We start from the raw sequence: 11,760 nt of genomic DNA on the forward strand, positions 1-11,760 counted from the left end.
ATTCTTTTGTAGAGTTATGCATCTGTGTGAATAGATGTATGATGAGATTTGGGTAGAAAGATATACTTCTAAATGTCTATAAAGGAACCATAAACATTGATTACATAATAAATTTATAGTTTTTTTAATAGTTTTTAATATGGGTAGTGTTATATTTTGTTTTAAAAAATGCATTTTAGTTAAAAGTTTATTAAATTGAGTTTGTTTGAACATTATGTATTCATATTTACACATGGTTTTGAGATGTTTAAATTATAGTAGTGTCATGGATTTTAACACATCACATTTTTCCTATATGGGTCGTATGGGTCGTACGAGTTGTTGAAGACTTATACGACTCGTATGGCCCTATACATGCTGTTTGTTGCCCCTTCCGTACGTTTGTCAGTCATGTGTGGTATATACGACCCCAGTATAGGCGTATACGAGTCGAATAGGCTTGTACAGTTAACACGAGGTTGGTGTGTGAAGATCACGTCTCTTTTAGGTAAAGTTTATTAAATTGAGTTTGTTTGAACATTATGTATTCATATTTACACATGGTTTTGAGATGTTAAGATTTGTCAAGTGATGTTTTACGACTGTGCGTACAATTCATGTTTTACAATTTAGCAACAATTTACACATCGCGTCTTACACACGAGGTGCTAGTTTACGCATGTTTTATGCATGAATGCAAATTAATACACGGTTGTAACTTTACACCTTGTTGCTAATTTACATGTTACGTTTTAAAAGCGTCTTTTTTAACTCATAATTACTCATCGTGCTTAACTCCATTATATACAACCATAAACTTGTTTTAAACTCATTTAGGTTCACGAGTCTAATGAAGCTCGGCATATCAAACTCGGGCACAAACTAGCTTATAAAATAACATTTGATTTAGAATTTAACTCTACCGAATTCCGGCTTTTAAGAAGTTGATTTCGAGTATCCTCCAAAGTTACTCCACTGGTTTCACTACAAACAACAAACATAAAACAAATGTAACATTATTAATATATTCATATGATTGTAACAAGAAATCACAATGAAGTTGTTTGCTACTTTAAAGTTTAAAGTACATATGCATGTGTTGTCTTTATCTTAAATGGCTTTATGTTCCTTGTTTAGATTCTTGAACATGATTCCTTCCTTACTTCATAACCTAAATTTTGACCACTGGTCCCACCATTATCTCATTTTCCTCTTATGGATTTGTGTCTAAATTCTAAAAGGGACATAAAAGAAAAAAAAATGTGTGTGAATAAAAGAAAAAAAAAATGTGTTAAAAGGGCGTATGAATATTAAAAAAGGGTGTGTGAATAACCAATGCCCTCTAAAATAGTATTATATTCATTATTTTATTATTTTTATCATTTTAAAAGACTATTATATGCCTATTTTAAAATTCAAACACTTCATGTTAGGACAAAGGTATATATACCTGTACTTGTTGTATTTTTACTATTTTAGTGTTTGTAATATATTTTATTATAATTAGTCTGTTATTTTATTGTCATTTTATACATGTTTTTTAAGTCATTTAATATTAATTTAATTAGTTACATAAACTTATTAATAAAATTATAAAATAAATCAAGATGACATATTTAATATTCAATAATGAAATTATGTGATAAATATCTTTTTTATCTCTTAACACCCCCATTCCATTTGAAGTGATAACAGATCGATCACAAACTAAACATAAGTTGCGACTTACCTGATCACGTTGATTAACAATTTATTAGCGTGATCCCGTAACGTGATCTAATGGTTAAGAAAAAGGAATATTCCACATATTTTAAACACTTCATATCAAGCCATATGTATAACCGAAATTGTTGTATTCTAATGCTTGTAATATACTGCCCTTGCATGCTCTTGTCATTTTATGCATGTTTTTAATCATTTAATAATAACACAACAAATTATGATATTTTTTTTGTTTCTTTTAATAAAACTGAAAATAAATCAGGATACCATATTAAATCTGATATAAACTAGCAAGATAAAACTGAGCCAAAATTTTTTCGGTTTTGATATACTCGTTATTGTAAACGAAAGAAAAATTAATCTAAAAATATAATCGTAATATAATCAAAAAGGTATTAAAACATGTTTGTTTCATTTTCTTTTATCATGAACCGTCAAAACCAGCAATACCAAACGTGCATGTTATAACTCTATAAAAAATAAACTTAAAAAATATAACGTTTTCGGTTCATTGATTAGCTCAATATGTGACTTCAGTAAAAAAAATAAAAATAAAAATAAAAATAAGTTTACTTTAGATGTATTGTTAGTGAGCTTTATCTCAACTGTCACTAGAAAGAAAGTGAAGATTTAGGCCAAGAGACACCGCAAGGTCTTAGATTCGAATCCAATCTCAACCAGCTTTTACCACATAGAACAAGAGCTGTTGGGCTAGACTAGACTACCCAACGCTATCGTGATCGCGGACGTATAAAATCCCCCTTAACATTGAGTTACACAAGGTAACCCAACTTTATTGATTAAAAAAACTTGTAAATGTCTTTTTTAATATACTAATTATTTTCTGACCATGTCTTGATTGATGCGTGTCATTCTTGCGTAGGGGCCATGCTAATATTCTCTGTATCGTTCCAACTTCCAAATTTAATATATTAATTAATTTAATATATATATATATATGTATTTTAAACTTTATTAATATTATTATTATTATTATGTGTGTGTGTATGTATTCAGTTACAATAACAGCTGGTGAATCGTTCGTTCATTCATTCATTTACTAACAAACAGCCATGGTAGACGAGCCAACCTCGTTACAATTCAGTTACAACAACCACCATAACAATAATAATAATAATAATAATAATAATAAACAAACGCTAATCAATCAAATCTCCGGCAACTTAATCCACGCCGGAGACATTACCACCAAAATCCACGCCGCTAGAGACATTCGAACCTTAATTCATAATAATAATAATAATAATAATAATAACATTCGCGCCAAATTCGGTGAAGCAGGTGTTATTCAGCCGCTAGTTCTCATGCTCTGTTCCAGAAACCATGACGCTCGTCAGGCTTCGTTACTCGCGGTTCTTAATCTCGCTTCCAGAAACCAACGGTTAGTTGTTGTTTTTTGTGTGTTTTGTTGATTTGTGATTGTGAATCGTAGAACTCCGGAGCCTGAAAATGAGCTCGTTTAATAAATGAGCTCGAGCTGGATCGCGAGCCTGACATATATATAATTTTTAACGTATATATTTAAAGTGATTTATTAATGTATATAGTGTCATGAAAAAATAAATAAAAATAACTAAATAATATATATTATTTTATACAAAAAGTTATAATTAAAAAGAATGCATAAAAATAATTACAAATATATACAATTATTACTGCGAATTGTTGTGTTTATCCGTACGGATAGGTAGTTAAGATTTTAGAAGAGTTTGAATAGGATGTTATCGTTTTTAATGTTGTGAATTGTTATTGAGAGCTTAAATTGTAGTTGATATGAATGTGTGATAGTTTGGTGTATAGTGATGAGATTTAGGGCTTCAAGGAAGCTTAAGTGGATGAAGCCTTGTGGCTATGGTCAGTGTTGTGTTGTAGAACGAGCTAGGCATTAATCGAGTGGTGTGTTACTGGCTAGCGATTAATAGGAGATTATTCGAACCGAGATTTTATAAGGAAATTTTCAAAATTATATGTATACAAAATTTTTCAAAGTTTTATATATAATTTATCAAACTTATTAATCGGATTGGGTTAATAAGTATAAGTTTTCAATTGCCTCAGATTTTCACCAATTTTGACTGATTATAACAGATTTTGACTGGAATTTGACCAATTTTGACAGTTTTTGACCAAAATTTGACAGATTTTGACAGACATTTTTACCAATTTTGACAGTTTTTTTCACCGGAATTTGACAGATTTTGACCGACAGTTTACCAATTTTGACAGATTTCGACCGACGTTTTACCAATTCTGACAGTTTTTGACCAAAACTTGAAATTTTGACATATTTTGACCGACATTTGACATATTTTGACCGATTTTGAACTGTTTGGGTTGATTTGGACCGTTTTTGACCAACTACCGATTTGTTGGTTCAATTAGGTGAAATCGAATTGGTAGCATACTTGTCAGCAATTAACTGAATCACGTTTTTACAATACTGGGTATGGGCATGAAAGATTACAAGTTGCATCAAGCTAATGTTGCACAATTAGGTGAAAACAACCATCACTAATTTGTCATGTAGTTTAGCCCATTTCTTGCATGAGTTAAAAAACAAGTTATACTTCAAAGTTCAAATACCCTGAGATCACACATATTGACTCTCAGAGTACTTGTCCAGACTTAGGTTTATCGTATCAATCCATGCTAAATTTAGTTAACAAAATGAGTAATTAGGAGCTTTGTCTCTCCAATTACTAGTTCATATCTAGGTTTGTTATACAGAAGATCAATCCATGTTTAAATTAGTATGGTGAGATCATTTACAGATCTGCTAATATAGATGCTGCGTCTTCAAGCTAGTGTTTAACTTGCAGCTTTGTCTTTGCTTTTATATTGACACTAATTTCTTTGACTTGAATGACACATCAAAGAACTTAAATCTGTTACCTACTTAGCTTCATTATCTGTTGCCTGTGAAATTTATTTGTGTTGATCATAATCTATTAGCTTAATCATCGGTCTAACAAGTTCAACCTCTATATTAACTTTCAGAAACAAAGAACAAATAGTGACATGTGGCGCGATCCCTCCACTCGTGGACCTTCTCAGCTCACATAACAACACTACCTTGAGAGAGTTAGCCACTGCTGCAATCTTGACTCTGTCAACCGCCCAGTCCAACAAACAAACCATAATAAACTCGGGTGTCACACCGTTACTAGTTCAAATCCTCAGTTGTGGGACCGTTCAAGGACGCGTTGATGCTGTAACCGCTCTTTATAACCTAACAACCTCAAATTCAAAACAACAACCAACCATAACTCCTGATGCAAAAGCAATCCCGCCTCTCATTAACCTCCTTAAAGAATGCAAAAAATCCTCAAAATTTGCTGAAAAAACAACATTTTTAATCAAAGTAGTTTTAGAAACCGAAGAAGGAAGATCAACGATAGCAAAAACAGTAGATGGGATATTAACATTAGTGGAAACGGTTGAAGATGGATCTTTAATTAGCACCGAACATGCGGTTAGTTCGTTACTTACATTGTGTTCAAGCTGTAGAAGTATATACAGGGAGCTTATACTGAACCAAGGTGCTATTCCTGGCTTGTTACGGTTAACCGCGTATGGAACAGATCAAGGTCAGGACATGGCTAGGACCCTTTTAGACTTACTTAGGGACTCGCCTCCCGAAAAGAAACCAGGTTCGATGGTTGTTGAGAAGATGGCTTATGATATTGCGGTTAAGGTTGATGGTTCAGAAAAAGTTGCAAATTGTTTATTGCAAGATTTGGTTCAAAGAAACACAAGTTAAAGTCAAAGTCACAGCCCGACTTGAATACTTGATTATCCGTTTCGACTCATGCTTGAAGTTAAAGATGACCCATTTTCACTTAAGGTCAACTTGAGCCGTTGACCAACTCGACTGACTCGTGTTTTGCTACTTCTACATGTAAGTATGCAGATGGGTAACTTGATTATTACTAATGTTTAGCATGACTTTAATGATGATTTGAACTTTATACATGAGAAATATGAGCACTGTATGGATCTTAAGTGCACCAAAAGCAAAATGGAAGGGTGTTTTTGTAAATAGTCAAACTTGGAGGACTGAATTGTAAATTTGTTAAGAGTTTGTTTTTTGGTGCACTAAGATTCATATGGTTTTCTTATGTATAAGAGTAACTTGTTATTTGAATGCTCAAAACTATCCATTTGTAATAAGTTTTAAATGATAATTATACAAGTGAAAATTTCGATCGATTTAAAAACGATTTGACTTAAGAGTTGCAATGTACGTGTTAATCGCAATATTGATAGCCGGCTAAGTTCATATAAACATATAATTTATAATTCAACATTACTTTTTACCTTGTTGGAACATAAATATAACTGGTTTCAGTTTATTTTAATTGTTTATAAATTATTTGTCATTGCTTACAATTATTAATTTTTTCCTAACCCCTACAAAAATTTTGGCAACAATTAATTTGTATTATTTAACATTATAACTTCACTCCAAATTTATAATCCAAAGTACTAAAATTTCTAGATTTTGGGTGTTACACATATTAAACCTAAAAGCTTCGGGTTTGACTCAACGGGTCGTAATCATAAGCGTCACCCACCTTCACAAACCGCCCTTTCACACGCTTTCTTACATCCGCACATTCCTTTCTTGTAGCATATGTTACTCTCTTGTCAAATCTATAAATCATAAAGAAAACGACTCAACCCGTTAGTAAGTATTGAGGTGAAAAGCAAGGGTGTCAATGTATGACACGAAACAAAACACACGACCAACTGAACACGTCGCGGGTTTGAGTTTACTATAAGCGGGTCGAACCCGCAATCCCGTTTAGCTAAACGGACCAGGTTAGTGGGTTGACCCATTGATTCCACTTATTTCATATTTAGTTTTTTAAATGTGTTTTATGTTATAAATTACATTTGTTTGGTATTTTATGGCAATATTTAAAACTTAACAGAGCAACTGACATATGAGTTTAGGGTTCAACCCGCGAATACTTGTGTCGTGTTCGAGTTCATAAGTCTTGACACAATTTTTGGGTTCGTGTCAGATTTCGGGTTAGTGTCGGACTGGACCCACCAACCCGCAAACATGGCCCGTTTAGCACTCTTAGTAAAAAGTTGCACTTCCAGTTAGAGCAGTAAAAATACTTACTTTCTCATTTTCTTTTTTTCCTTGTAACGTTGGACCGCATCATTTCTGCTACCAGAAGGGGTGGCGGGATCAAGGGTCGGGCCTGGGCCCGAGTTGTACCATGGTGGCTCACCTGAGAGGAACATTGAGGAAGCTCCACAGTCTTGATAATCATTAGCAGTGCTTTCCCCTGTGAGACTTGAGAACGAGATATTCGAGTGTTGCCTTGCATAACCATGGTTAGGTTCAGTTTTGCAGCTCATTAATGAATCGGCAGAGGCTGCATTACTGCATGCGGGTTGTGCTTGATTTGCATGTCCTGTTGATGATTCCTAATCACAAAAACAAAAGTAAATAGACAAAATCATATATTTTTTGAACCACAAAAGAAAACAAAGGCGAAAAACAGCAAGTCAAGCTTGAGCTTGATCATAAAAAGACAAACTTGATATACATAAGTAACATAACTAGTCGAGCTTGAGCTTATTAGGGCTCGTGTCTGAGCTCTTGTTAAGGTTATTGGGTCTTATGTAATATACGTGTATATATAGTGGAGGGTTATACGTAGAAGACATTCTTTTTGCGAATACAAAAAGAACAATACAAAACCGTTCATTTTTTTCAATTTAAAAAAATTTAAAAATACAAGGAAATGGTGTAATGCAGTGTTTATTAAACTTTTAGCATTCTAAAAAAAATATGTTAACAAAATTTGTTTATAAACTACACCTATACATGTGTAAATCACTATATTTTTTACACCTAACCTACACATATGTAGGTAGAAGTTTAAAAAGGAAAAAGAACATATGAACAAATAAGTTTAGTGGTTCTTCATGTACATAACATAAACATTTGTATGTAAGAAGTAAAAGTTGTAAGAAATACGCACCATTGATGGAAAAAAATAAACAATTTTAAGTTTGTTTTTTTGTTATCGCAATAATTTAGTATTTTGTAATGAACTTCTCCCGTACATGCAAATATGTATATGGATTGGCAGTCTTGGGAGCTTGATAGTGATGTCATTATTTTGTTCTTATATGGGGGTTATAGTAATTTTATAATGTTATAGACCATTACAATTTTGGTCTCAGGCCCAGCCCTAGGCCCATTGAGCCCATTGGTTGCACTTCAGTCCTAAGACTCTACTTACATCTAGGCCTTGTCCAAAGCCCAGTTACAGGCCCAATGTCTAGCTCTAGAGGTCTCATCTCTTGGGCCTGGTACATTGATTTTTTCTTTTTTTCATATAATACATATGTAACCTAGTAGCTTTTGTATACCATTCATTCTTTGTTGTTAGTTGTGTTATTTTTACATGTAAATGGAAATTTGTATATTTTTATGCCTTACAAAAAAATTATGATATAGTTTTTAACTTTTTAAATAAAAAAATATTCTTTACAAAATTAAATTGTAATATCTTGATTTAATAAAAGGCATTTTTGTGACTATACTGTGATAAAACATACAAATTGACAATATATATTTCAATACTTAAAATGAAAATTCGGATACTTATTTAGAAAAATAGGAGTTGTAAATTTGGAACCACTGAGCCCAAAGGGTCCTATTTGGGCTTTATTCACCTCTATATGTGCATACCCAACGAACCATGTCCGTCTACCGAGCTCAAAGATGGCCCAACATGAACCCGACGGGGTGACCCGGACAATTAAGCACACTAGTTTTAATTTGAATACAATAGTTTAGCCAAAACATGCAACACATTTGACATATTAACTATATTGTGATATGTAAATAAACTTATGCTACTTATTGATAAATTTAATCATATCGACGATATATTTATAAAAATTGGTTAATGACATAATACCTTTCCGACATATGAAGATTCAGCACCACCGAACAAACTATCAATACCGTCTTTCGCAAAAAGATGTTTGGGATCATTATGCCCGACACCAAAGAGCTCTACATAATTCTCAATGCTCAAGTCGACTTCATCCATACTAAAGTCAGCATAGAACCCGTCATCACCAACAACGGGCTCAAGGTCTTTTGTCCCCGAATGTGATACCTACATACAAACAACACAAGTTTACATAAAGCTATGTAAATAATCATAGGGAGGGGGGTTAATAACCAGAATAAGATAATCTTGGATTTGTTAACTAAATTAACATAAACCGATTAGTCTTACTTACCTTCGATGCAGAAGAACATACGGGCCCAACTTGTTGAACTATTTGCGGCCTAGTATCGACATTAACACTCATGGGACCCGTCCAAACGCTTGAATTATTTCCGCTTGCAAGTAAATCTTGACTGTTATTGTTATTATTATTATTATTATCAGCAATGCTCATTGAGCCCATTTCTTGCTCACAAGCAGACCCATTAACAAAGCCCGAATCTGAGCCCGACATAAACGACCAAATGGAAGAAAGTTCTTCAGCCGAAGGGCAACCCGAATAGCAATTTAATGTTTGTTTAGTATGCTTCGTCGCCCCGTTATGACCAATCCAATCACAATTTTGACAAAGTGATACTTTTTCTTCTACACATCTAACCAATGCAGGCTGTGAATTGCACCTATCACACACGAGTGCTCTTGAATGTCGTTTAGATAACGCGTTTGCAGAATGAACATCACGATCACACGATAAACATAAATACGCTGCATCCGATCTACAATACACCATTGATCTTGCATCCCCACAATGATCACAATGGTAACCCATTCTTTGTACCAAATATCGGCCCAAAACGAGATTTTTTATACCCCTTTTCGCTCAATGTTCGATTTCTTACACGAAACCTGCAATAAGTGAGAAACTTAATCAAGAAAATGGAATTTCGGTCCTTTTTGACCCGAAAAGGGATACACTTTATTGATTCAGAATATGTTCTAAGGTACAAAAAAGGGGCAATTTAAGAACAATTTATTGTAGGATTCGATGTACACATCGGACGATCGAATATAGTATAGTATATTTGCCAGTAATGATTAAAGTGAATATCTTTTGTTCTTTTAACATGATTGGTATCTTCATGTGTAGAATGTTAGAGCAAAGTTATAAAAGGTTTCAATTTCTTTAGCATCTTAAACTTAAAAAACATATGCATGTGAATATTGTGTATATGTGCATATACACACATACATACATAACATATTCAAAAGCTTGAAATCAATGGCAACAAAAGCTTCATAAGTGCAACAAGTCAAACAAAAAGTCAAACTTGAAATACTAAAGTTTAAATTGAAAATTATAAACCCTATACTAAACCAAAGATCAACACACAACAATCAAGAAAATCTACAAAGACAGCTTAAATTTGGACAAAGATTCAAACTTTATGCAATACAAAGACTAAATTAAAATCAATGAATCAAACCCATAACTTACAGATCAAGAAAAACAAAAAGAAACCCATTTTTAATAATAAAAAAGGATCAAAACCCAGAAAGCTTACTACTTTACTAGTTTTCTTGAATACCCAAATGAAGTGCATGTGATTTAGTTGCAAGGTTTTGCAAAAAAACTGATAAAGGTTCAAACTTTCTGGGCTTCCAGTGTTGGTTGGTTCTGGATTTGTTGTTAACTGTTGGTGTGTGTTAGATTGGATATCTGACAACACAAAATTTGCTAAAGGAAATTGGCAAAAAGTGTAGAGAGAGAGAGAAAAGTAGAAGAAGAGAGAACTATGGGTGGGTTGGAATGGCGGGCCCATGTCATTTTCATGATACTGAAAAATTAGGCCCTCTTTATTAAATCTTTGGGTCAATTGCAAGTTTAGTCCTTTCTCATATGGGAGTACTATGGTTTTAGTCTTATCTATACTGGGAAAGTTAAGAAACCAGTACGATGTTAATTAATGGGATCAGATGAAACACAACTTATACTAAGAAATTTAAGAAATTATTGTTGAAAGCCAAGATTTAAGCATGAGATATCCACTATAGGGTAATCAGATTTTTACAATTACATCAGCTCTTTTTATATTTCATAGAAACATCCAAACGATTTACAATGAAGTGGCAGGTAAGCGGGTAACAAGCTGGGCCGCAACCCCCTTTTGGATAGCAAACCCAATCCGACTAAAAACAAAGTTTTGATTCTTATGGGCTGATACGTTACTATACACAACTTTCTGAACCCTATTCAAAAGGTCCACGGCATCCGGAGCTAAGAAACCAAAAGTGTCAAAGGCGAAGGGGATAAACACGTGTTGATTCTCCAAACAAGCTCTCTCGTGTTTAGCAACCTTGCCCGATGCCACCTTCAATGCTGCCTGGCCTGCTACAAATCCAGTGTCCCTAACCCCAACAAGAGGGGACACTCCTGTGAGGTCGACACAAGCGTGTTTTCCCCCTACCCACCCAAAAACAAGTATATCAGCCGGTCGTAATGTAGATCTTCCTTCTTGAGGATTCGTAAGAAAGTTTACGGGGGCTTCCTTTTTAGCCGAAATTCTGGCTCGTTTAAGAACATCGCATAGAACATCCCTCACCAAATCATGCCTGTACTTAAACCCAGACAACTCTTTGTAGTGAACCGCATGCTCGCCAAAAGAATCCAAACAAACCTTACGGCAAACCGGGCACGGCTCATCTACCGGAAACAAAGGGACCATTAACAGATACTTCAGGATAGCCCGGTACTCCAAGGCCGATATATGTTGGCCCAATCCTTCAATAGGGAGAACACTTAAGAGAATCTTGAGCCCGAGGAGCCCGAAGACACTCAAACACCGCTTTCTGACGAGGGGATAAATCAAACTTCATTTCCAAACTCTTGATGATTCCACTATAAAGGGCACTCGCCAAAGCATGTTGGGCTTTAGAGGGGTGGTGTCTTTATTAGAGAAACAACTAATGTCAAAATCGGGAAGTGAAATGTGCAACCGATCTATCGCACTCCCATAATCGGAGTCAAACCCATCAATACCACAACCTCGAA

At 34.1% G+C, this 11,760-nt stretch overlaps 2 protein-coding genes and 1 non-coding gene across 4 annotated transcripts; 1 reads left to right on the forward strand and 2 right to left on the reverse strand.

Annotated features, from left to right (window-relative positions):
- Nucleotides 1-2,536: 2,536 nt before the first annotated feature.
- On the reverse strand, nt 2,537-2,641 carry LOC143605619 (U6 spliceosomal RNA). Its single transcript, XR_013148580.1, has one exon. It is a non-coding gene; the product is annotated as a U6 spliceosomal RNA (small nuclear RNA).
- A 133-nt stretch (nt 2,642-2,774) lies between these two features.
- Nucleotides 2,775-5,834, forward strand: LOC143605618 (uncharacterized). The gene is made up of 2 exons (XM_077081669.1): nt 2,775-3,103; nt 4,720-5,834. Exons 1-2 carry the CDS (start codon nt 2,775-2,777, stop codon nt 5,480-5,482), a joined length of 1,092 nt encoding a protein of 363 aa, XP_076937784.1. The 3' UTR covers nt 5,483-5,834.
- Nucleotides 5,835-6,108: 274 nt separating this feature from the next.
- LOC143605615 (zinc finger protein CONSTANS-LIKE 10-like) lies at nt 6,109-10,623 on the reverse strand. Of its 2 annotated transcripts, XM_077081667.1 has the most exons (5): nt 10,282-10,623; nt 9,025-9,617; nt 8,673-8,846; nt 6,854-7,164; nt 6,109-6,375 (listed from the first exon to the last, which is right to left on the reverse strand). In XM_077081667.1, exons 2-5 carry the CDS (start codon nt 9,538-9,540, stop codon nt 6,246-6,248), a joined length of 1,131 nt encoding a protein of 376 aa, XP_076937782.1. In that variant the 5' UTR covers nt 9,541-9,617; nt 10,282-10,623; the 3' UTR covers nt 6,109-6,245. The 2 variants fall into 2 exon arrangements, with proteins under 2 accessions (XP_076937782.1, XP_076937781.1); XM_077081666.1 differs by lacking the exon at nt 10,282-10,623 and having other exon boundaries at nt 9,025-9,865.
- Nucleotides 10,624-11,760: the final 1,137 nt, after the last annotated feature.

Source organism: Bidens hawaiensis, unplaced genomic scaffold, assembly GCF_021521415.1.
Source record: "Bidens hawaiensis isolate Kalapana, Puna unplaced genomic scaffold, B.hawaiensis_p1.1 tig00070401_1, whole genome shotgun sequence".
Lineage (NCBI taxonomy): Eukaryota > Viridiplantae > Streptophyta > Magnoliopsida > Asterales > Asteraceae > Bidens > Bidens hawaiensis.

Bases quoted from the DNA above. Each gene is read 5' to 3' on its own strand.
- LOC143605618 (XM_077081669.1), top strand. From the start codon at position 2,775: ATGGTAGACGAGCCAACCTCGTTACAATTCAGTTACAACAACCACCAT. The intron at 3,104-4,719 runs GTTAGTTGTTGT...ATTAACTTTCAG, and splicing joins CTCGCTTCCAGAAACCAACG to AAACAAAGAACAAATAGTGA.
- LOC143605615 (XM_077081667.1), bottom strand. From the start codon at position 9,540: ATGGGTTACCATTGTGATCATTGTGGGGATGCAAGATCAATGGTGTAT. The intron at 8,847-9,024 runs GTATGTTCTTCT...AAAGACCTTGAG, and splicing joins TAGTTCAACAAGTTGGGCCC to CCCGTTGTTGGTGATGACGG. The intron at 6,376-6,853 runs GTAAGTATTTTT...TATGATTTATAG, and splicing joins GAAAAAAAGAAAATGAGAAA to ATTTGACAAGAGAGTAACAT.